Source organism: Oncorhynchus keta, chromosome 34, assembly GCF_023373465.1.
Source record: "Oncorhynchus keta strain PuntledgeMale-10-30-2019 chromosome 34, Oket_V2, whole genome shotgun sequence".
Lineage (NCBI taxonomy): Eukaryota > Metazoa > Chordata > Actinopteri > Salmoniformes > Salmonidae > Oncorhynchus > Oncorhynchus keta.
In genome coordinates this window covers 65,556,741-65,582,490 of record NC_068454.1, presented here as the reverse complement: position 1 = coordinate 65,582,490, position 25,750 = coordinate 65,556,741, and the positions used below count along the sequence as shown (strand labels likewise).

The window sequence follows — 25,750 nt, the reverse complement described above, 5'->3', positions numbered from 1 at the left end:
AGTGGCCCAGCCAGAGCCCAGACTTGAACCCGATCGGACATCTCTAAAGAGACCTGAAAACAGTTGTGCAGCGACGTTCCCCTTCCAACCTGACAGAGCTTGAGAGAATCTGCAGAGAAGAATGGGAGAAACTCCCCAAATACAGATGTGCCAAGCTTGTAGCATCATACCCAAGAAGATTCACGGCTGTAATTGCTACCAAAGGTGCTTCAACAAAGTACTGAGTAAAGGGTCTGAATACCTATGTAAATGTAATATTTCTGTTTATTTTTTTTTTATACGTTTTCAAAAATATGTAAAAACCTGTTTTTGCTTTGTCATTATGGGGTATTGTGTGTAGATTGATGAGGTGGAATAAAACAATTTAATACATTTTAGAATAAGGCTGTAACATAACAAAATTTGAAAAAAAGTCAAGGGGTCTGAATATTTTCCGAATGCACTGTAAATTCAGCTTTTGTCCAGTCTTGAAGAAGTTAGTCCTAACCCTGGACTGACCCTGACTTTCTCTTCCTCAGGAGGGGACACTGGTGGTGGGTGGACCTGGAAGCTTCTACTGGCAAGGTAACATTAGCCCACTCTATGTGAAACACTAGAATTGCAAACAAAAAGGCAGAGAGACAAAGAGAGGGGGAGAAAGAGGTGAGTTTAGCAGCATGATCAAGGCACATTCCAGCACTAGACCTGGATTCACATAGTATTTGATGAAGCACTGCTCCAGTTAATTTCTCTCATTCCTGATGTGCAGTTTGATCCCAGGAGAAGCCAGAGTAGGACAAGGTAGAGTGAGAGACCCTCCCTCCTCTCTCTCTGACAGGAAGTGTTTGAGTGAGTCTAGGCTCAGTTGTAATGAGCTGATCAGAGGGTAATGGGGTGTGGAGGAACTCCCACTCTCCATGGTAATGTGTGAGTTGGAGGGCAGACACCTGCTTCAGTCTGACAGTGGACATTTGAAGATGTGTGTGTTCGTCATGGTCACTCCCATCATGTTAACCTCTGTGCCCTATCGCTCCAGTCACTTAATTCATTTAAAAATGAAAGAGGATATGAATGTGCTTTTACAACAAGAACTGCCTACTCTGTCTGCCATATGCCTTTAAAATTGAGAGATAGACAGAAGTGGGTAAGAGAGAGATGGATAGTCAGTGAGTCTTTTTATGAATTAATATTATGTTGTATTAATCCTTTGTTGAAGGTGGTTTATGATCTCTCTATGCCCCTGGTTTGTGTGTGTGTGTGTGTGTGTGTGTGTGTGTGTGTGTGTGTGTGTGTGTGTGTGTGTGTGTGTGTGTGTGTGTGTGTGTGTGTGTGTGTGTGTGTGTGTGTGTGTGTGTGTGTGTGGGGGCATGAAATTGCCCTCAGCTTGGCTCAGCTTCCTGGTGTTTAAACACTTCCTCTAGATGTTTATAAAAGCTCTCAGAGCAGAGAGTTTATGGTCTCTAATATACAGCTATTATCACAGGTGTTTATGCCGAGTTATTATGGGAAGCCTTTTATACAGCTTATTATCAGAGGATCTGAAGGAACCTCTTATACTATCAGTAATGAGGATGTCTGCAGAGGGTTAGGGGTCTGTCTCTGTGATTAGGAGCTGTCTGTGGAGTGGGTGTCTGTTATTATGGTGTGTGTGTGTGTGTGTGTCTGGAGAGGCTCTGTTTCTGTGTCTGTGGTTATGGTTATGGTCTGTGAAGAGGGTCTGTCTTGTCTGAGTAGAAGGTCTGTGTTTGTGTGTCTGTGATTTGGGTTAGTGTCTCTGTAGGTATGCATCTATAATTAAGGTTGGAGTCCATGTCTGTGAAGGGAGTTAGGGAAAGTGGGAGTCTGAGACAGGGGCGATTTCTCTCTGTCAGTACCCACCACATTAAGGAGGATTGATGTGAGGTTGAGGGCAGCTGGATATAAAGCAGTAGGCCTATGTTTGTCTGACCTCCCCTCCACAGCATGGCATTTGCTACAATAGCAGAGAGATAGAGAGCATAAGCTCTCTTTTAGACAGTGACTAATATGCAACACAGTGTGTGTTTCATTCTAACTCCTGGTAACGGGGTGTTTCAGTGTTCCTTAGGGAAGAGCTCCTCATACCTGTGAGTTTCATAACAAATGGCAGGAAAGTGTGTGTAGGGGCGTGCATGTTTGTGTGACAGAATGACAGTGCAGAAGTTATTGCTCCCCATTGGGTCTGGGGTTGGCCTGTCCGTTACTGACCATTGTGTGTTTCTGACCTCTCTCTCTCCAGGTCAGGTGATGACTGCAGGCGTAGCAGAGATATTCAATGGTTACTCTCTAAAAGCCGTGCTCAGGAGAGTCCCTGGAGAGAAACACACACACGCTGCAGCTGATACCCATGACGACAGCTACCTAGGTAACACACACACACAGTTTCATCTACACACACACACACACACACACACACACACACACACACACACACACACACACACACACACACACACACACACACACACACACACACACACACACACACACACACACACACACACACACACACACACACACACACACACACACACACACACACACACACTAACTAATATCTCTCTTGTCTACAGGTTACTCTGTGGCAGTGGGGGAATTCACAGGAGACTCAGAGCAAGGTAAAAGACAACACTTTCATCCCTGTGTGTTTGGTGCTTGCAGTGTTTCAGAGTGTTTCAAGTAACTAGTAACTACACTGCAAACTAACCAAGAAAAGTAACTTGCTACAAAACCATATTTTCTGCCTCCTACATTCTCTTCTTAATTAAAACATGGCACCAAGGGTTGACACATGGTTGTATAATGATTTTATTCAAGGGTTGTATTGTGGTTGTAGGCTGGTTGTGTTCTCATCTTTGAATTCCTTAAAGCTGGAGCTTGCTGGGCTGGGTTTGTGGTCTGGTCTATACCGGGAACAGGGTTTGGGGGAGGTACTCAGATCAAAACCACTCTCTGTCTCTCTCTATCTTTCTCTCTCCCTTCCATCATCAGTCAATCTGTTGTCAGCTTTTAGTGTCTTCAGTCAGGGTGGCCTAGAGACAGAGACACACTGAAAGGCAGGCATCCAGACAGGCAGACAGAAGAGCAGGCGGGCAGTGTTATATAATGTGTGTTCCTCTCCTTTCCAGAGCTGATAGCTGGGGTTCCGAGAGGGGCACAGAACTTTGGATATGTGAGTACAGAGTCACACACATACACACGCATGCAAACATGCATAGCAGCACACACACACACCGTATATGTAAGTAAGGAATTATACAATTCCTGCGTGTCCAGAGAGGAAATGTTTCCAAAATAGAATTCCATTCCTAGTTGATATTGCTTAGCAACAACAAATCCCCCCACTCTGACCACAACACAGTCCTAATTCATACCAAGACATTTGTCTCCTTAATGAAACACGACTTCCGCTCCATAAGAGCTGACCCAGCCACGGCCCCCTCACCTCTAACACACACTGAAATCTAGATAGAGATGTATTCAGAGCAGACAAGCCTGTGTGGTTGTGTCAACAGGCTCTGGGGCCGGTAGCCCTCACATTTGTGGTCAGTGGGCGTCAGGGTTAGGCCTGTTTGGCCTGATGAGACTAGAGTAGCTGTCAGCCCACGTTAGGCCTCTCAGACCTGGCGAGACAACCAGCCTGACACCCCTGAGAGAGAGGAGAAGGGGAGGCCAGGGAGTTAAGTGTCTGCACGTGTCTTTCCTTCTGTCTGCCCCTCTGTCTGTCATTCCGATCGACCGTCTATCTGTCTGTGTGTATGTCTGTCCATCTGTTCGTTTCTCTGCCTGTCTTCCTGTCTGTTTCTCTATATTTGTTGGTGTTTTGTGTATGTGTTTGTCTCTCTAACTTTGTGAGCACATGCACATGTGTGTGGGTGAGTGTGTGAATGTGTAGCCCCTGGCTGTCTCCATGTGGTTGTTATTGTAGGTCTTTTGAAGGAATTCTTAGCCCCCCTGTCTCCCCCACAACTGGGGTTATGGAAATGGAGGGTATGGAACAGAGGAGGGGGAGGGGTGAGGCAGTGGGGACAATGGGGGGTGAAGGAGGGAGATAGGGGGAAGGGGGACCAGGCAGAGGGAAAGAAAGAGTTTCTATTTCAGCTCATTACATCCTGTGTATGCGTTTGCATGATGCATGTGTGTACCTGTATCAGGTGTGTGACTCTTGTGTTCTGTTTCAGGTAGCTGTGATTAACTCCACTAATCTGACATTCATCATGAACTTCACAGGAGAGCAGGTCAGCAACACACAGTAACGTCACACACGTACACACACGGCTATTAATCTTTTACTACTTTATAGCACCACTGTACATCACTGACTGTAGTCATGTTGTGAAATGTTTTGTCAGATGGCTTCCTACTTTGGCTATTCTGTGGCTGTTACTGACCTCAATGGAGACGGGTGAGTTATCTATCTTTCTATCTTTCATCTCTCTCTCACATTTTCAATTTAAGGGGCATTACTTTTTTCTGTCTCTCTCGTCTCTTTAGTCTCTCTTTGTCTATCGGCACCTTTGTCACTCTTTCCCTCTCTTCCTGTCCCTACACATCTTCATGGTTCTTGTAGCGAAAGAATTGTTTAGTCTGAGCCAAGAATGGAGAGAGGGAGGGAGGGAGAACATTTTTCAGCATGTTCTTTGAAGAAGAAAGATAGATTTAGAGTTAGATAAACTTGGATTTTCTTGTCAGGAACATATACAGGATTCTACCCTCTACAACATAACCTTCACTCCAAATCAAAACTCAAAACCTACAACCTGATTTTGGACAGAATCACCTGGAAGGCTTACAACTACCAAAGATTATTATTCCAAAGCTATACAGCAAATGCTCTGGAAAACAACAGAAACCTGAAAACACCATCCAAACTGGAACTGAGTGAGTAATGTTTAGTCTGAAGCTATATTTTATTTCCAAAAGCCAAGAAGAAAAATACGGTACATTACTTTATAAGGGCTGAATGCTAAATTAAGGCTGCCAAGCTTGATACAACACTAATTAGCACTGACGTGTCAAGTGAGAGGTGTCAAAGACCTTTAGCCCAACAATGGCAGGATAGTCGCAGTCTACTCCAACCAAATGGAGAGGCCTTAGAAGCTGCCTCCTGCTGTTCAGAGGTTATTAAAATACAGTACCCTGTGTATGTAAAGAATGACGAGGCAAGAAAAGATCACAAAATGAAGCTCCATATGGAAAATCAAGAGACACTTTTTGCTGACTCTTATAATAATGGGAACATCAGCAACCTCATCTTCCACACAAACCATCCCCTGGCATGGCACAGTGCTATATTAGCACACTACCCCTCTGTTAAGAGGGGGGGGGGGAGTTAACGAGGGGTGGAAACTCAGGATAATAGACAACGAGGACTCTGAGTCAGGTAATGTAAATCTCTATAAGTCTGGAACAGTATTGGTACAGGGCAACCCCAAAGAGTTTCAGCTGGACTTTCACCTAATCAAAGAATTTGCCCAGCTGGAGAAGCTCTCCCTTGAGAATAATACCCCCACCCCGAGCGGGTCAGACCAGACCTCTTCTTTATATAACCCTACAGATGAGCAACCCCAAGCAGAAAGTCAACCTCCCAGCACAGAGTACTACCCCCTCATTGAAATGAAGGATCCATTTACCCGGCTGGAGGTAAGGCAGGTGGAGCTGGGTCAGCAGGTGATTACACTCCAGTCAGCACAGACCCAGACAACAGTCCAGCACAACAACACCCCCTTAACATAACCAGACCCTGAAGGTGGAGAGAGACATATCTTCACTCTGGACTGTGGTGAGACAACTTCAAAGGTATAAAAAGCAAGAGCAGGAGAAGAACAGAGCACTAGAGGAGAGGATCAGACTGCTGGAGGAGAGGGTGAGGGGGATGGCGTGTGACAGAGAACAACCCACTAGAGAGGTGGCCACCTCCGCAGAGAAGCCAGCAGAACAGCCCTCCTCAGCTTCCGACAAAAGTCTCGACACCACAGCAGAACAGTCCACACCAGACCCTGACCATAGCGTCAACATCACAGCAGAACATACAAATTAAGAACCCCAAGCCCAGGGGATCTCACCCCCTCTGAGCATCCCCCCATACAGCGGGTAAACGCAAGTATTTCCCGTGACTGTGCCTCAAAACCAAATGTTTTCCTTGCCCACTACTCCACCCTGGACTTGAACAGCCTCTATGACCAGGACTACCTATACAAGGCAGCAATGCCCATTTCCGTCAGGACCCTAAAAGGACATTGCTCTCAAACGCAGCCCCAACACTTCACACAGGAGCAACAGAGGACCCACGCCAAGAGGACATACATCCAGACCACAACACCACCAGCCACATCCACACCCCCACCCCAACCAATCAACACCCCCCCAAGTCAACCATGCCTACACCCCATTTAGGCCCCCTCAGATCAGACCTATGCCCCTCCTGCCCACCCCATGTACCCCACCTCCAAAAAAGGACCTCAATGTGGAAGTCAGACATACGCCCAGACCGTGAGCAGGCAAACAAGCCAACCCCCACTCTTACACTAGCCCAAGCAAATGGCATGTACCAGATTCTCAGCAGGATCTGCTCACACTTACTGGCCTGAGGCCAAACCACACGACCAACAACATTGGACACTATGGAACACAAAGCCTTCACTATCTCATCCTGGAATATCCCAGGCCTGAGGTCATCTGACTTTGGCCTAAAGAGCAGGAACCTGGACTTCATCAAAAAAATTGGAAATACAGACATTGTCATCCTACAAGAAACCTGGTATAGAGGAGACAAACCCACTGGTTGCCCTCTAGGTTACAGAGAGCTGGTAGTCCCATCCATCAAACTACCAGGTGTGAAACAGGGAAGGGACTCAGGGGGTATGCTAATTTGATATAGAGCAGACCTAACTCACTCCATTAAATTAATCAAAACAGGAACATTTTGCATTTGGCTATAAATTCAAAAGGAAATGATCTTAACAGATAAAAATGTCCTCCTGTGTGCTACCTATATCCCCCCACTAGAATCCCCATATTTTAATGAAGACAGCTTCCCCATCCTGGAGGGGGAAATCAATCATCAATCTGTGGCGACCTAAATGCCAGAACCAGACAAGAACCTGAAACCCTCAGCACACAGGGGGACAAACACCTGCCTGGAGGTGACAGCATTCCCTCCCCCATATGCCCCACTAGGCACAACTATGACAACATAACCAACAAAAACGGGTCACAACTCCTGCAGCTCTGTCGCACGCTGGGTATGTAAATAGGCAATGGTAGGCTTCGAAGGGACTCCTATGGTAGGTACATCTATAGCTCATCTCTTGGCAGTAGTACTGTAGACTACTTTATCACTGACCTCAACCCAAAGTGTTCACAGTCAGCCCACTGACACCCCTATCAGACCACAGCAAAATCACATTCTTCTTGAACAGAGCAATACTCAATTATAAGGCATCAAAGCCAAAGGAACTGAGTAATATTAAGAAATGCTATAGATGGAAGGAATGTAGTTTGGAAACCTACCAAAAAACAATTAGGCAACAACAAATTCAATCCTTTTTAGACAACTTCCTGGACGAAACGTTCCACTGTAATAGTGTAGGTGTAAACTTGGCAGTAGAAAATCTTAACAGTATATTTGACCTCTCAGCTTTCCTATCAAATCTAAAAATCTCAAATAGAATACCGAAGAAAATGAACAACAATGACAAATGGTTTGATGAAGAATGCAAAACTCTAAGAAAGAAATTGAGAAACTTGTCCAAGCAAAAACATAGAGACCCGGAAAACCTGAGTCTACGCCTTCCCAATGGTGAATCACTAAAATGATACAGAAATACACTACAGAAAAAGAAGGAACAGCACATCAGAAATCAGCTCAATGTAATTGAAGAATCCATAGACTCTAACCACTTCTGGGAAAATTGGAAAACACTAAACAAACAACAACACGAAGAATTATCTATCCAAAATGGAGATGTATGGGTAAACCACTTCTCCAATAGTTTTGGCTGTATAACAAAGAACAAACAGCAAAACATAAACTTGATCAAATACAAATCTTAGAATCAACTATTAAAGACGACCAGAACCCACTGGATTCTCCAATTACCTTGAATGAACTACAGGACAAAATAAAAACCCTCCAACCCAAAAAGGCCTGTGGTGTTAATGATATCCTCAATGAAATGATCAAATATACAGACAACAAATTCCAGTTGGCTATACTAAAACTCTTTAACATCAGCCTTAGCTCTGGCATCTTCCCCAATATTTTCGGAACACAAAAGTGGAGACTAATTTGACCCCAAAAACTACCGTGGGACATGCGTCAACAGCAACCTTGGGAAAATCCTCTGCATTTTCATTAAAAGCAGACTGGTACATTTCCTCAATGAAAACAATGTACTGAGCAAATGTCAATTGGCTTTTTACCAAATTATCATACGACAGATCACGTATTCACACTGCACATCGTAAATGACAAACAAACAAACCAAAACAAAGGCAACGTCTTCTCATGCTTTGTTGAGTTCAAAAAAGCCTTCCGACTCAATTTGGCATGAGGGTCCTGTCACGACTTCCGCCGAAGTCGACCGTTCGGCGGTCGACGTCACCAGCTTTCTAGTCACCATCAATCCATGTTTCAGTTTCGTTTTGTTTTGTCTGTATTACATACACACCTGGTTTCAATTACAAATCAGGTTCCTTATTTAACCCTCTGGCATACATTCCTGTTCTGTCTGTGATTGTTTATGTCGTTAGTGGTTGTGTCATGTGCTAGTGTTTTTGTATGTTCCTATTTGGAATTTTGCTTCATATTTTGAGTAAACTCTGTTATGTTACTCAATACCTGTGTCCTGCGCCTGACTCCGCTATAACTCTGCACCCAATCGATGACAGAATCACAGACCTTTCAAATGGAGTCAGCAGGTGCAGCCCTTCTCTCACAGTAGAGGAGCGCATTCAGCAGCACGCGACCATGTTAAACAGGCAAGGGACAGCCATGGATCGCGTGCTGCAAACAATGGACAGATGGGAGAGAGGAGGCTTTCCTGTCAATCCTACTTCATCACCTCCGTTGGCCCTGGAGTGGGCCAACGCCATCTGGGGAAGGGAAGGTTCGACTCTGGATGACTACGAGGACTTCTCCCGCCGCTTCCATCTGGGGAAGGGAAGGTCCGACTCTGGATGACTACGAGGACTTCTCCCGCCGCTTCCATCTGGGGAAGGGAAGGTCCGACTCTGGATGACTACGAGGACTTCTCCCGCCGCTTCCATCTGGGGAATGGAAGGTCCGACGACTCTGGATGACTACGAGGACTTCTCCCGCCGCTTCCATCTGGGGAAGGGAAGGACCGACTCTGGATGACTACGAGGACTTCTCCCACCGCTTCCATCTGGGGAAGGGAAGGTACGACTCTGGGTGACTACGAGGACTTCTCCCGCCGCTTCCATCTGGGGAAGGGAAGGTACGACTCTGGGTGACTACGAGGACTTCTCCCGCCGCTTCCATCTGGGGAAGGGAAGGTACGACTCTGGGTGACTACGAGGACTTCTCCCACCGCTTCCATCTGGGGAAGGGAAGGTACGACTCTGGGTGACTACGAGGACTTCTCCCGCCGCTTACATCTGGGGAAGGGAAGGTACGACTCTGGATGACTACGAGGACTTCTCCCGCCGCTTCCGGGCAGGTTTTGATCATCCACCTGAAGGGAGAGCGGCGGGAGAGAGACTGTTTCATCTGAGACAGGAGATGAGGAGCGCTCAAGAGTTCGCACTGGACTTCAGAACTCTGGCAGCTGGTGCGGGATGGAATGAGCGGGCCCTGATCGACCACTACAGGTGTAGTTTACGAGAGGACGTTCGCAGGGAGCTAGCCTGCAGGGACACTACTCTCAACCTGGACCAGCTGGTGGACTTGTCTATCCGGCTGAATAACCTGTTGGCCTTCCGCCGACGTCTGGATCGGGGTCCGCCCGTTCCATTACCCAGCACCTTGGATCCCACACTGATGGAGTTAGGAGGGGCTGCTATGAGGGGGACCGGAGGGGGGAGCATTCCCTGCACCAACTGTGGCCGCAGATGGCACACTGCTGGTCGGTGCTGGGGTGGTTCTTCAGGAGGGGTTGAGGTAGCAGGCGGAGCACTGGTGGGTCATCCCAGGTGAGTAGGCACACAACTCACCCAGAGCCCCCTGTTGCACACAAGTGGTTACCTATAGAATTTCTCCCCGCATTCCCAGCATAAGACGCTAGTAGATTCAGGTGCAACTTTATTGACCGCTCCTTAGCACATAGATCAGGGATTTCTATTGTTCCTGTTGATGTTCCATTCCCTGTACATGCCTTAGATAGTCGTCCTTTTGGGGTCAGGGCTAATTGGGGAGGTCACAGCGCCCATTGCTATGAGAACGCAGGGGGGTCACAAGGAGAGAATTAGTCTCTTCCTGATCGACTCTCCTGCGTTTCCTGTTGTATTGGGTCTTCCTTGGTTGGCCTCTCATGATCCTATTATTTCGTGGCAACAGAGGGATGGTCCCGTCAGTGCTCAGGGAGGTGTGTTGGTGTTTCCTTAGGTGCCACTACGGTGGAAAGTCCAAAACAGGTTTCCACCATGCACATTCCCCCCGAATATGCCGATTTGGCACTCGCCTTCTGTAAAAAGAAGGCGACTCAATTACCACCCCATCGACAGGGGGATTGTGCGATAGATCTCTTGGTAGAAGCTGCACTTCCCAGGAGTCTTGTGTATCCTCTGTCAAAGGAGGAGACGGTAGCTATGGAGACATATGTCACCGAATCTCTGGGACAGAGATACATTCAGCCTTCCATCTCACCTGTCTCCTCGAGTTTATTTCTTCTGAAGAAGAAGGATAGAGGTTTGCGCCGTGTATTGATTATTGAGGTTTAAATAAGATCACGGTAAAATACAGTTACCTGCTACCGCTCATAGCCAGTATGACCGAGTCATTACACGGGGCGCGCTTCTTCACAAAATTGGACCTCAGGAGCGCTTATAACCTGGTGCGTATCCGGGCGGGAGATGAGTGGAGGACAGCATTTAGCACCACTTCTGGGCATTATGAGTACCTCGTCATGCCGTACGGGTTAATGAATGCTCCATCAGACTTCCAATCCTTTGTAGATGAGATTTTCAGGGACCTGCACAGGCAGGGTGTAGTGGTGTATATAGATGACATTCTAATATACTCCGCTACACGTGCCGAGCATGTGTCCCTGGTACGCAAGGTGCTTGGTAGACTGTTGGAACATGACCTGTACGTCAAGGCTGAGAAATGTCTGTTCTTCCAACAGTCCGTCTCCTTCCTAGGGTACCGCTTTTCAGCGTCAGGGGTAGAGATGAAGAATGACCGCATTTCAGCCGTGCGTAATTGGCCGTCTCCAACCACGGTAAAGGAGGTGCAGCGGTTTTTAGGGTTTGCCAACTAATACCGGAGATTTTTCCGGGGTTTTGGTCAGGTAGCGGCTCCCACTACCTCACGGCTGAAGGGGGAACCGGTGCGACTGCAGTGGACAGCTGGGGCGGACAGGGCTTTTGGTCACCTGAAGGCACTGTTTACCTCGGCTCCCGTGTTGGCTCATCCTGATCCCTCCTTAGCGTTCATAGTGGAGATGGACGCTTCCGAGGCAGGGACAGGGGCTGTGCTGTCTCAGCGCTCAGGTACGCCACTAAAGCTCCGCCCATGTGCATTATTTTCGAAGAAACTCAGCCCGGCGGAGCGAAACTATGATGTGGGGGACCGGGAGATATTGGCTTTGGTCAAGGCTCTGAAAGCGTGGAGACATTGGCTTGTGGGGGCTAGACACCCTTTTCTCATTTGTACTGACTACTGCAATCTGGAGTACATTCGAGCAGCGAGGAGACTGAACCCTCGTCAAGCAAGGTGAGCCATGTTCTTTACCCGTTTTGTTTTCACCCTTTCCTACAAACCAGGTTCCCAGTATGTTAAGGCAGACGCACTGTCCCGGCTGTATGATACAGAGGAGCGGTCCACGGATCCCACTCCCATAATTCCAGCTTCTCGCCTGGATGCACCGGTGGTATGGGAGGTGGACGCGGACATCGAGCGGGCGTCACGTGCAGAGCCCACTCCCCCTGAGTGTCCAGCTGGGTGTCTGTACGTTCCGTTTGATATCCGCAATCGTTTGATCTGTTGGGCTCACACGTCACCCTCCTCAGGTCATCCTGGCATCGGTCGGACGGTGCGCTGCCTTGTTGGGAAGTACTGGTGGCCCACTTTAGCTGAGGACGTGAGGGTTTATGTTTCCTCCTGTTCGGTATGCGCACAATGCAAGGCACCTAGACACCTGCCCAGAGGGAAATTACAACCCCTTCCCGTTCCACAACAACCGTGGTCACACCTATCGGTGGATTTCGTGACGGATCTTCCCCTGTCGCGGGGTAACACCACGATCCTGGTCGTTGTGGATCGGTTTTGCTGCCTTCTTCCTTTGCCCGGTCTCCCTACGGCTCTACAAAGTGCGGAGGCCCTGTTCACCCACGTATTCCGGCACTACGGGGTGCCTGAGGATATAGTTTCTGATCGGGGTCCCCAATTTTAGAGTTTGGAGGGCGTTTATGGAACGTCTGGGGGTCTCGGTCAGCCTTACCTCATGTTTTCACCCCGGGCAGGTAGAAAGAGTCAACCAGGATGTGGGTAGGTTTCTACGGTCCTATTGCCAGGACCGGCCGGGGGAGTGGGCGGTTTACATCCCCTGGGCGGAGATGGCCCATAACTCCCTCCGCCACTCCTCTACCAACCTATCACCATTTCAGTGTGTGCTGGGTTATCAGCCGGTCCTGGAACCATGGCATCAGAGCCAGATCGAGGCTCCTGCGGTGTATGAATGGTTTAGGCACTCAGAGGAGACATGTTGCCCATGTGCGGCTACAAAGGGCCGTCAGGAGGCAAAAGGCTAGTGCCGACCGCCACCGCAGTGAGGCCCCGGTGTGTGCACCCGGGGGATCGGGTCAGACCTGAAACCTGCCCCTTCACCTGCCCTGCCGGAAGCTGGGTCCGCGGTTTGTGGGGCCATTTAAAGTCCTGAGGAGACTGAACAAGGTTTGTTATAGGTTACAACTCCCCACTGATTATCACATTAACCCCTCGTTCCATGTGTCTCTCCTCAGGCCGGTGGTGGCTGGTCCACTCCAGCAGTCTGAGGTGCGGGAGGTTCCTCCGCCCCCTCTGGACATCAAGGGGGTCCCGGCGTATACCGTACGAGCCATCATGGACTCAAGGCGTCGGGCAAGGGGCCTTCAGTACCTAGTGGAGTGGGAGGGGTTCGGCCCGGAGGAGAGATGCTGGGTACCGGTGGAGAACATCCTAGATCCTTCATTGCTACAGGAGTTTCACCATCTCCACCCGGATCGCCCTGCGTCCCATTCTCCGGGTCGTCCCCGATGCCGGTGTCGGCGCACTGCCGGAGCCGCGCGTCAAGGGGGAGGGTACTGTCACGACTTCCGCCGAAGTCGGCCCTTCTCCTTGTTCGGGTGGTGTTCGGCGGTCATGTTCGGGTGGTGTTCGGCGGTCGACGTCACCGGCTTTCTAGTCACCATCGATCCATGTTTCAGTTTAGTTTTGTTTTGTCTGTATTACATACACACATGGTTTCAATTACATATCAGGTTCCTTATTTAACCCTCTGGCATACATTCCTGTTCTGTCCGTGATTGTTTATGTCGTTAGTGGTTGTGTCATGTGCTAGTGTTTTTGTATGTTCCTATTTGGGATTTTGCCTGATATTTTCAGTAAACTCCGTTATGTTACTCAATACCTGTGTCCTGCGCCTGACTCCGCTATAACTCTGCACCCAATCGATGACAGGTCCGCTATACAAATTTATGGAAAGTGGTGTTGGGGGAAAAACATACAACATTCTAAAATCCAGGTACACAAACAACAAGTGTGAGGTTAAAATAGCCATTGGGTGAGACAGGGATGCAGCTTAAACCCCACCCTCTTCAATATATATATCAACGAATTGGCGCAGGCACTAGAAAAGACTGCAGCACCTGGCCTCACCCTACTAGAATCTGAAGTCAAATGTCTACTGTTTGCTGATGATCTGGTGCTTCTGTCACCAACCAAGGAGGGCCTACAGCAGCACCTAGATCTTCTGCACAGATTCTGCCAGACCTGGGCAATGACAATAAATCTCAGTAAGACCAAAATAATGGTGTTCCAAAAAAGGTCCAGTCACCAGGACAACAAATACAAATTCCATCTCGACATACCAATTAGGATCTGGATGAACCTGGAGAAGAGTTCCCTAAGCAAGCTGGTCCTGGATTGAATTGAGAGAGGATTGTTAGTATGTGTTCCAGCTGTAGCTTGTTCTCTGATTATGATGACTGAACTCTATTTCTGGAGCCAGACCACATCCTTTCTGATATGTCTGTATAACACACTCATCTACATGTGTGTGTGTGTGTCTATTCTAAAGCTGTGTATCTTTCCCCCAGGTATGATGATGTACTGGTAGGAGCCCCTCTCTACATGGAGAGAGAGAGGGAGAGTAAGCCCAAGGAGGTGGGCCGTGTCTACCTGTACCTCCAGCACTCCCCGCTCACCTTCTCCGACCCCCTTCTCCTGACGGGAACACACACTTTTGGACGCTTTGGCACTGCCATCGCCCCGCTAGGAGACCTCAACCAGGACGGATACAACGGTAAGCTGTGTGTGTGTGTGTGTGTGTGTGTGTGTGTGTGTGTGTGTGTGTGTGTGTGTGTGTGTGTGTGTGTGTGTGTGTGTGTGTGTGTGTGTGTGTGTGTGTGTGTGTGTGTGTGTGTGTGTGTGTGTGTGTGTGTGTGTGTGTGTGTGTGTGTGTGTGCATTTCCCCTCTCTTTCTTCCCGTTCAATGTCCATTCCCAGTGTATTGGTAGGCAAATATTTTTATATGGGGAGGCAGGTAGCCTAGTGGTTTGAGCGTTGGGCCAGTAACCGAAAGGTTGCTAGATCAAATCCTAGAGCTGACAAGGTAAAAATCTGTCGTTCTGCCCCTTAACAAGGCACTGTTCCTAGGCCGTCATTGTAAATAATAATTTGTTCTTAACTGACTTGCCTAGTTAAATAAATAATTTGAAAAAAATCCCTCTTCATCTCTGGCTCTTTGGTCTTGGAGAGCGGATATCCTATCAGATGCTCCGATGGGGGTAACGGAAGGGTCTTCAGCCAATCATAAAGTGCGGTGTTAGAGTGTTTCCTTGTGAAGTTCTTCCCCCTCTTCCCGTAATGATGAGCAGGGTTATGGTGTGTGCGCGTGTGTTTGTCAGAGAGAGAGAGAGTTATTTTTAATCTCCAGATGTCCGCTAAGATAGGGTCATCTGGAAGTTTCTGTCCCTCTGCCCAGAGTTCATTCTGCCTCACGTTGTGTTTGTTTTATTAACACACACACACACACACACATCAGTGGAGGCAGCTGAGGGGAGAACGGATCATAACAAATGCTTTTCAGAGCCTCAGGCATGTGGTCTTGAACTGGGACCAATGAATATTTCTCTGTGGAACATATGATGACAATCCTACTTAGTTGTTTATGTATGTGTTTATGTTTTTATGAATGTTTTAGAGCCGCTCTCCCTCCACATCATCATCATCATCATCATCATCATCATCATCAGAACTAAATCAATAAATCTGAATCAATGTCTATCAGTGTTGAGGCATAACTCAATCAGTCACTCAAATGCACGTATAAGACAACAACTTCTCCCTCAATGTGAGCAAGACAAAGGAGCTGATTGTGGACTACAGGAAAAAGCGGGCCGAAGAGGCCCCCATTAACATTGACGGGGCTGTAGTGGAGTGGGTCAAGAGTTTCAAGTTCCTTGGTGTCCACATCACCAACAGACTATCATGGTCCAAACACCCCAAGACAGTCCCCTCCGGAGACTGAAAATATTTGGCATGGGTCCCCAGATCCTCAAACAGTTCTACAGCTGCACCATCGAGAGCATCCTGACCGGTTGCATCACCTGCTGGTATGACAACTGCTTGGCATCTGACCGTAAGGCGCTACAGAGGGTAGTGCGTACAGCCCAGTACATCACTGGGGCCAAGCTTCCTGCCATCCAGGACCTACAGTTGAAGTCGGAAGTTTACATACACCTTAGCCAAATACATTTAAACTAAGTTTATCACAATTCCTGACATTTAATCCAAGTAAAAATGCCCTGTCTTAGGTCAGTTAGGATCACCACTTTATTTTAAGAATGTGAAATGTGAGAATAATAGCAGAGAGAATGATTTATTTCAGCTATTATTTCTTTCATCACATTCTCAGTGGGTCAGAAGTTTACATACACTCAATTAGTATTTGGTAGCATTGCCTTTAAATTGTTTAACTTGGTCAAACGTTTCGGGTAGCCTTCCACAAGCTTCCCACAACAAGGTGGGTGAAGTTTGGCCCATTCCTCCTTGCTTGCACATGCTTTTTCAGTTCTGCCCACACATTGTCGAAAGGATTCTGTTGTCTTTAAGCCATTTTGCCACAACTTTGGAAGTATGCTTGGGGTCATTGTCCATTTGGAAGACCCATTTGCAAACAAGCTTTAACTTCCTGACTGATGTCTTGAGATGTTGCTTCAATATATCCACATAATGTTCCTTCCTCGTGATGCCATCTATTTTGTGAAGTGCACAAGCCCTCCTGCAGCAAAGCACCCCCACAACATGATGCTCCAACCCCGTGCTTCACGGTTGGGATGGTGTTCTTTGGCTTGCAAGCCTCACTCCTTCCTGAGTGGTATGACGGCTGCGCGGTCCCATGGTATTTATACTTACGTACTATTGTTTGTGCAGATGAACAGATGAACAGGCGTTTGGAAATTGCTCCCAAGGATGAATCAGACTTGTGGAGGTCTACATTTTTTTTCTGAGGTCTTGTCTGATTTTTTTCCCCCCACGATGTCAAGCACAATGAGGCACTGAGTTTGAAGGTAGGCCTTGAAATACATCCACAGGTACATCTCCAATTGACTCAAATGATGTCAATTAGCTTGTCAGAAGCTTCTAAAGACATGACATCCTTTTCTGGAATTTTCCAAGCTGTTTAAAGGCACAGTCAACTTCTGACGCACTGGAATTGTGATACAGTGAATTATAATTAAATAATCTGTCTGTAAACAATTGTGGGAAAAATGACTTGTGTCATGCACACAGTAGATGTCTGTAAGGGATCTCGTCCTCCTCTTCTGAGGAGGAGAAGCGAGAAGGATCGGAGGACTAAAACGCAGCGTGGTAAGTGTCCATAATGTTTATTTTTAAAAAACTGAACACTACGAAATACAAAACAATAAACGTGAAATGAACGAACCAGTCCCGTGTGGCGACAAACACTGACACGGAAGACAAACACCCACAACCCAAAACTGAAACCCAGGCTACCTAAGTATGATCCTCAATCAGGGACAATAATTGACAGCTGCCTCTGATTGAGAACCATACTAGGCCGAACTCAAAAACCAAAATAGAAAAACAAACATAGACTGCCCATCCAACTCATGCCCTGACCATACTAAAACAAAGATAAAATAACAGAACTATGGTCAGAACATGACAGTACACCCCCCAAAGGTGCGGACTCCGGCCGCAAAACCTAAACATATAGGTGAGGGTCTGGGTGGGTGTCTGTCCGCGGTGGCGGCTCTGGCGCGGGATGTGTACCCCACTCCACCATAGTCCTTCTTCGCCTCTCTATTCGCCTCCGTAGCCTCTTAAGAGTGGCGACCCTCGCCGCCGATCTCGGACTGGGTCCTGGTCGCCACGGGTTCTGAATGGACGGGAGACTCTGGCAGCGCCGGACAGGCGGGAGACTCCGGCAGCGCCGGACAGGTGGGAGACTCCGGCAGCTCCGGAGTGAAGGGCGATTCTGTCATCGCCGGCGTGACAGGCAGCTCTGGCAGCTCCTGGCTGACTGACGGCTCTGGCAGCTCCTGGCTCACTGACGGCCCTGGCAGCTCCTGGCTGACTGATGGTTCTGGCAGGTCCTGGCTGACTGACGGCTCTGGCAGCTCCTGGCTGACTCACCTGCTTGATTATTTTCCCTATATCTGTCACTCTGATTGTCTCTGATTCCCGCCCTTATCATCACAGAGCAGTGTAACCATGACAACACTGTTTGTAGTTTTCAGCTCCATTTTTCAGCTCCAACAGCAGACAGGATGCAGGTGGGGAGTTGCGCTGTGTGAGTGTGTGTGTGGGGTGGGGCTAACACCTAGCAATCGCTGGTGAAGGGTAGCCATTGGCTGCTCATTGTCACAGGAATCTCCTGCCTGTGCCTTTTAGACAGTTCTACATGTTTGACATATACATTTGGAGAGAGAGAGAAGGAAATGGAAAGCGAGAGGGGTAGTCCTCGGTAGTCTCTTTACCTCTCCCTCAGGGGCTTTCACTTGATGTCTAAACCATCCCTCCCATCCCTCTCTCTTGTTATTTTTCTCTCATCCCTCTCTCCTGCTGATGTAAGCTGGTCTGCTGTATCACTTCAGAAGGCCAGCCTTATAACTCATACTGGAGTTGGTTTTGTGTTTCTATCTGTGTTTCCTACCGTCATACCCCCCCTCTCTCTCTCTGTGTCTCATAGACGTGGCAGTGGGTTGTCCATTTGGAGGGGAGGACCGGAGTGGCCTGGTGTTGATCTACAATGGCCAGAGAGCCCTGACGGCCCGCGGCCTAACCCTCAGCCAGGAGCTCTATGGAGCATGGGCCTCCAGTAGTGGCCTCTCCGGCTACGGCTTCACCCTGAGGGGGGACAGAGACCTGGACAACAACCATTACCCTGGTACACTCCCATGCACCTTACTTATTTTCTCCTCTTTTTTCCGTTTCACTTCTCTCCTCCCTTCTTCTGGTGAAGTCGTTACTCAGGAGGGGTAGTCGGGTTAGAGCTGTTGCCACGACGATTCTTTGATGACTTCTTGTCCTGTCCCAGGAAGAGAGGGGGGTGGCACGCAATAAGTCTGTTCTCTGTGCGCTAAAACATCTTAAGGAAATGTCCAAATGTTTCAACTTCATATTCATCATCTCCGGCACCACCCCAACATCAACCAACGTATGTGAAAATGGTGTTTTCATGTTTTGTGGAAAAATAGATATGAGGGAGATAGAGTGGGGCAAAAAAGTATTTAGTCAGCCACCAAGTGTGCAAGTTCTCCCACTTAAAAAGATGAGAGAGGCCTGTAATTTTCATCATAGGTACATTTCAACTATGACAGAGAAAATGAGGGGAAAAAAATCCAGAAAATCACATTGTAGGATTTTTAATGAATTTATTTGCAAATTATGGTGGAAAGTAAGTATTTGGTCACCTACAAACAAGCAAGATTTCTGGCTCTCACAGACCTGTAACTTATTCTTTAAGAGGCTCCTCTGTCCTCCACTCGTTACCTGTATTAATGGCACCTGTTTGAACTTGTTATCAGTATAAAAGACACCTGTCCACAACCTCAAACAGTCACACTCCAAACTCCACTATGGCCAAGACCAAAGAGCTGTCAAAGGACACCAGAAACAACATTGTAGACCTGCACCAGGCTGGGAAGACTGAATCTGCAATAGGTAAGCAGCTTGGTTTGAAGAAATCAACTGCGGGAGCAATTATTAGGAAATGGAAGACATACAAGACCACTGATAATCTCCCTCGATCTGGGGCTCAACGCAAGATCTCACCCCGTGGGGTCAAAATGATCACAAGAACGGTGAGAAAAAATCCCAGAACCACATGGGGGGACCTAGTGAATGACCTGCAGCATGACAATGATCCCAAACACACCGCCCAGGCAATGAAGGAGTGGCTTCGTAAGAAGCATTTCAAGGTCCTGGAGTGGCCTAGCCAGTCTCCAGATCTCAACCTCATAGAAACTCTTTGGAAGGAATTGAAAGTCCGTGTTGCCCAGCAACAGCCCCAAAACATCACTCATCTAGAGGAGATCTGCATGGAGGAATGGGCCAAAATACCAGCAACAGTGTTTGAAAACCTTGTGAAGACAAACAGAAAACATTTGACCTCTGTCATTGCCAACAAAGGGTATATAACAAAGTATTGAGAAATACTTATTTTCCACCATAATTTGCAAATAAATTCATTAGAAATCCTACAATGTGATTTTCTGGATGTTTTTCTCATTTTGTCTGTCATAGTTGAAGTGTACATATGATGAAAATTACAGGCCTCTCTCATCTTTTTAAGTGGGAGAACTTGCACAATTGGTGGCTGACTAAATACCCACTGTAAGTGTTTCCAATAACATCATCAGTGTGCATCATGTGATTTTAACCGATTATGAGTAGGCATTGTCTACTAATTGTTTGACAATGTCTTTGGAAACACTTATTTTCCTTATCTTTTTTGCTACAAAACATAGAAACGTGCCATTTCCACATGTGTTCATGTTGGGAGGGTGCTGGAGATGATGAATATAAAAAATTTAAAAAATCAATTTGAAAGTGTTTAGTCTGTTCGCCAGATATTTCACCATTGCGTTGTAGGCCTCTGGCGGACACAAGCCTCCAATTCTTCAGAAGAACATATGGCTAGTATTACTTTGGAGAGACTTCCTCTTTTGTGATGTCATGGTACAGATGAACATGCCACACAACAGCAATCTGAAGGGAGTGTTTGTATTTACATGTTCAGTCAGTGGTAGTCTGAATGTCTGTGTGAGTGTTTGTATACACATTAATTTACTTGGAATCATGGGCTCTTAAAAGGTGATTTAAGACTGCACATGTTTAGAAATTAAACTTTTGAACCCCCTTGTTTTCCCCTCAATTTGGAGCCATTCTAAAAGCAGTGTAGTTCAGTCTTTGTACCTCTATGGACCAAGCTGAAAGGTAGCCATTCTAAAAGCAGTGAAGTTCAGTCTTTGTACCTCTATAGACCAAGCTGAAAGGTAGCCATTCTAAAGGCAGCATAGTTCAGTCTTTGTACCTCTATAGACCAAGCTGAAAAGTAGCCATTCTAAAGGCAGCATAGTTCAGTCTTTGTACCTCTATAGACCAAGCTGAAAAGTAGCCATTCTAAAGGCAGCATAGTTCAGTCTTTGTACCTCTATAGACCAAGCTGAAAAGTAGCCATTCTAAAGGCAGCATAGTTCAGTCTTTGTACCTCTATAGACCAAGCTGAAAAGTAGCCATTCTAAAGGAAGCATAGTTCAGTCTTTGTACCTCTATAGACCAAGCTGAAAGGTAGCCATTCTAAAAGCAGTGTAGTTCAGTCTTTGTACCTCTATAGACCAAGCTGAAAGGTAGCCATTCTAAAGGCAGCATAGTTCAGTCTTTGTACCTCTATAGACCAAGCTGAAAAGTAGCCATTCTAAAGGAAGCATAGTTCAGTCTTTGTACCTCTATAGACCAAGCTGAAAGGTAGCCATTCTAAAAGCAGTGAGTTCAGTCTTTGTACCTCTATAGACCAAGCTGAAAGGTAGCCATTCTAAAGGCAGCATAGTTCAGTCTTTGTACCTCTATAGACCAAGCTGAAAAGTAGGAATGATTCTTTTCTTCCTCTCTGTAATTCTGAAGGAAGCAACAGACCTGACCAAGCTGATCTCTCCATTCTGCAAACAGCTGAAATCTGGGTCTTTTATAATGAAAACCATTCAAAGCAGCATAGTTCACTTTGTACACACACCAAGCTGACATTCACACACTTTTTACACACACACACACACACACACACATTCTGCAAACACACTTTTATACACAAGCACACAAAAGCACACACACACACACAGACACACACACACACACACACACACACACACACACACACACACACACACACACACACACACACACACACACACACACACACACACACGCACACACATGCACACACATGCACTGCATGGCTTGTGATCAATTTCTCTGGCCTCTGAGTGTAAGTGTTGAGTCTGTACCAGGCTATGAACCAAAGCCAGTCCCTGTACAGAATCACCCCACATCGAGTTACTCAGTCACACACACTGTACAAACACAATGCATGTACAGTTGAAGTCGGAAGTATACACACACCTAGGTTGGAATCATTAAAACTTGTTTTTCAACCACTCCACATATTTCTTGTTAACGAACTATAGTTTTGGCAAGTCGTTTAGGACATCTACTGTGTGCATGACACAAGTCATTTTTCCAACAATTGTTCACAGGCAGATTATTTAACTTATAATTCACTGTATCACAATTCCAGTGGGTCAGAAATTTACATACACTAAGTTGACTGTGCCTTTAAACAGCTTGGAAAATTCCAGAAAAGTATGTCATGGCTTTAGAGGCTTCTGATAGGCTAATTGACAACTGAGTCAATTGGAGGTGTACCTGTGGATGTATTTCAAGGCCTACCTTCAAACTCAGTGCCTCTTTGCTTGACATCATGGGAAAATCAGAAGAAGTCGGCAAAGACTTCCGAAAAAATTGTAGACCTCCACAAGTCTGGTTCATCCTTGGGAGCAATTTCCAAACGCCTGAAGGTACCACGTTCATCTGTACAAACAATACTATGCAAGTATAAACACCATGGGAACACGCAGCCGTCATAATGCTCAGGAAGGAGACGCGTTCTGTCTCCTAGAGATGAACGTACTTTGGTGCGAAAAGTGAGAATCCATCCCAGAACAACAGCAAATGACCTTATGAAGATGCTGGAGGAAACAGGTACAAAGTATCTATATCCACAATAAAACGAGTCCTATATCGACATAACCTGAAAGGCCGCTCAGCAAGGAAGAAGCCACTGCTCCAATACAGCCATAAAAAAGACAGACTACGGTTTGCAACTGCACATGGGGACAAAGATCGTCGTTTTTGGAGAAATGTCCTCTGGTTTGATGAAACAAAAATAGAACTGTTTGGCCATAATGACCTTCGTTATGTTTTGAGGAAAAAGGGGGAGGCTTGCAAGCCGAAGAACACCATCCCAACCGTGAAGCACGGGGGTGGCAGAGTCATGTTGTGGGGGTGCTTTTCTGCAGGAGGGACTGGTGCACTTCACAAAATAGATGGCCACATGAGGAAGGAAAATTATATAAATAAAGTGAAGCAACATCTCAAGACATCAGTCAGGAAGTTAAAGCTTGGTCGCAAATGGGTCTTCCAAATGGACAATGATCCCAAGCATACTTCCAAAGTTGTGGCAAAATGGCTTACGGTCAACAAAGTCACGGTATTGGAGTGGCCATCACCTAGCCCTGACCTCAAACCTATAGAGAATTTGTGGGCAGAACTGAAAAAGGATGTGCGAGCAAGGAGGCCTACAAACCTGACTCTGTTACACCTGCTCTGTCAGGAGCCGAATCCCACTGGGTCCTGACGACAGGAGGGGTGGACATCGGTGTAGGTTGAGGTGCGGGCGGAGGTGATGATGTAGTATTTACAGGAAAGCCTCCTCTCTCCCATCTGTCCATTGTTTGCAGCACGCGATCCATGGCTGTCCCTAGACTGTGTAACATGGTCGCGTGCTGCTGAACGCGCTCCTCTACTGGGAGAGAAGGGCTGGCTGCACCTGCTGTCTCCATTTGAACGGTCCGTGATTCTGTCAGCGATTGGGTGCAGAAATGTAGCGGAGTCAGGCGCAGAACACAGGTTTGAGCAACACAACGGAGTTTACTCAAAAAAGTCAAGCAAAAATTCCAAATAGGAACAAACATTCACACTCGCACATACAACAACCACTTATGACACCAACAATCATGGACAGAACAGGAATATATGCCAGAGGGTTAAATAAGGAACGTGATATGTAATTGAAACCAGACAAACTAAACTAAACTGAAACATGGATCGATGGTGACTAGAAAGCCGGTGACGTCGACCGCCGAACACCACCCGAACAAGGAGAAGGGCCGACTTCGGCGGAAGTCGTGACATTCTCTCAACTATTATTTTGACATTTGACATTCTTAAAACCAAGTGGTGATCCTAACTGACCTAAGACAGGGATTTTACTAGGATTAAATTCAGGAATTATGATAAACTGAGTTTAAATGTATTTGGCTAAAGTGTATGTACAACTGTACCTATGGGAGGAACGTGCACTCACTCACACACACACACACACACACACACACACACACACACACACACACACAGGCACGCACCATAGGAGGATGGTGGCACCTTGGGGAGGACAGGCTTTTGGTAGTGACTGGAGCGGAATGGTATCAAACACATGGTTTCCAGGTGTTGATGCCATTCCATTCGTTCCATTCTGGCCATTATTATGAGCCGTCCTCCCTTCAGCAGCCTCCACTGGCACGCACATATGCACACATACACCTACGGGAGAAGTGGGGTTGGGTTTCTCTGGAGTGTAAGACGGACAGATCCAGGACTTTGGAATGAATGCGGAATTCTTCTGTTGGAAGTTTGGGTCCCTGAGGATGAGCTGATGTTTGGACTGTACTTTGTGTGTGTGTGTGTGTGTGTGTGTGTGTGTGTGTGTGTGTGTGTGTGTGTGTGTGTGTGTGTGTGTGTGTGTGTGTGTGTGTGTGTGTGTGTGTGTGTGTGTGTGTGTGTGTGTGTGTGTGTGTGTGTGTGTGTGTGTGTGTGTGTGTGTGTGTGTGTGTGTGTGTGAGTGTGTGTGTGTGTGTGTGTGTATGTGTGCGGTTAGATCTGCCTGCTGAAAGCACACCTTAGCTTTGATGACTTGCAGATTGTGGTTGAAAGGCCAAGTGCTTTAACTGCTGTCCTCTTTCCTCCTCTCTGCCTCGTTCCCCCTCTTCCTTCTTCCCTCTCTTTCCCCTCTTCCTCATTCCCTCTCGTTCCCCCGTTCCTCCTTCCCTCCTCACCTCTACCTTTCCAACTGCCCCCATACCCCACAGACAGCTAGAGGTCCCCCTTTCTCTACCGCCCCTTGTTACACCTATAAAACACACACGCACGCACGCATGCATGCACACACACACACACACACACACACACACACACACACACACACACACACACACACACACACACACACACACACACACACACACACACACACACACACACACACACACACACACACTGGGGGCTAGGGTGTAATGTTGAATGTTGTGGTTTCAGCAGGCTAAGGCACTCTCACTGACTGCAAAAACAGATGGACCACTCCTACATTCAATTTAGATACACATTCACTTAAACACGTGCACACACACAGACACACACACACACACACACACACACACACACACACACACACACACACACACACACACACACACACACACACACACACACACACACACACACACACACACACACACACACACACACACACACACACACACACACACACACACACACACACACTCAATAGATCTATGGAAACGTTCTAGTATTTGACTCTAATAGTTTAACCATTTAAACAGATGTCACTAACAGGGTGCCCCTGTGTATGACACTCTAGCCCTCTATCAGCATCAAGACTTAACCTAGTCTGTTTTATTTGATGGATAGCCAGGATTGTATATTCCCAACAGATAAAAGGCTATCTGAAAAGTTCTCAACTTGACTCTTTCTAGTAAACTGGAGACAACCTCTCTGGCTTTGGATAAAGCTAAACGTGGGGCGGCAGCATCAGTGGTTAGAGCGTAAATGGCAAACCCCGAGCTATATTAACAGGCAGTTAACCCACTAGGCCATCATTAAAATAAGAATATTTCTTATTTGCCTGGTTAAATAAAGGTAAAATGAAAAAAAAATATATTATTATTATTATTATTATATATACTCTCTGTCACAAGTTTTCAGAACCACATC

At 46.9% G+C, this 25,750-nt stretch overlaps 1 protein-coding gene across 2 annotated transcripts in view; it reads left to right on the top strand.

Moving 5' to 3' along the window:
• Window positions 1-25,750, top strand: part of LOC118367622 (integrin alpha-8) — a 60,256-nt gene that overhangs the window by 10,770 nt on the left and 23,736 nt on the right. The window contains exons 6-13 of one of the 2 annotated variants that reach the window (XM_052494449.1): window positions 519-564; window positions 2,237-2,362; window positions 2,571-2,615; window positions 3,126-3,169; window positions 4,179-4,235; window positions 4,350-4,402; window positions 14,476-14,681; window positions 18,597-18,794. In XM_052494449.1, the coding sequence (XP_052350409.1) occupies window positions 519-564; window positions 2,237-2,362; window positions 2,571-2,615; window positions 3,126-3,169; window positions 4,179-4,235; window positions 4,350-4,402; window positions 14,476-14,681; window positions 18,597-18,794 (775 nt within the window). The remainder of the gene's footprint in view (window positions 1-518; window positions 565-2,236; window positions 2,363-2,570; window positions 2,616-3,125; window positions 3,170-4,178; window positions 4,236-4,349; window positions 4,403-14,475; window positions 14,682-18,596; window positions 18,795-25,750) is intronic. The other variant, XM_052494450.1, reaches the window with a different exon arrangement.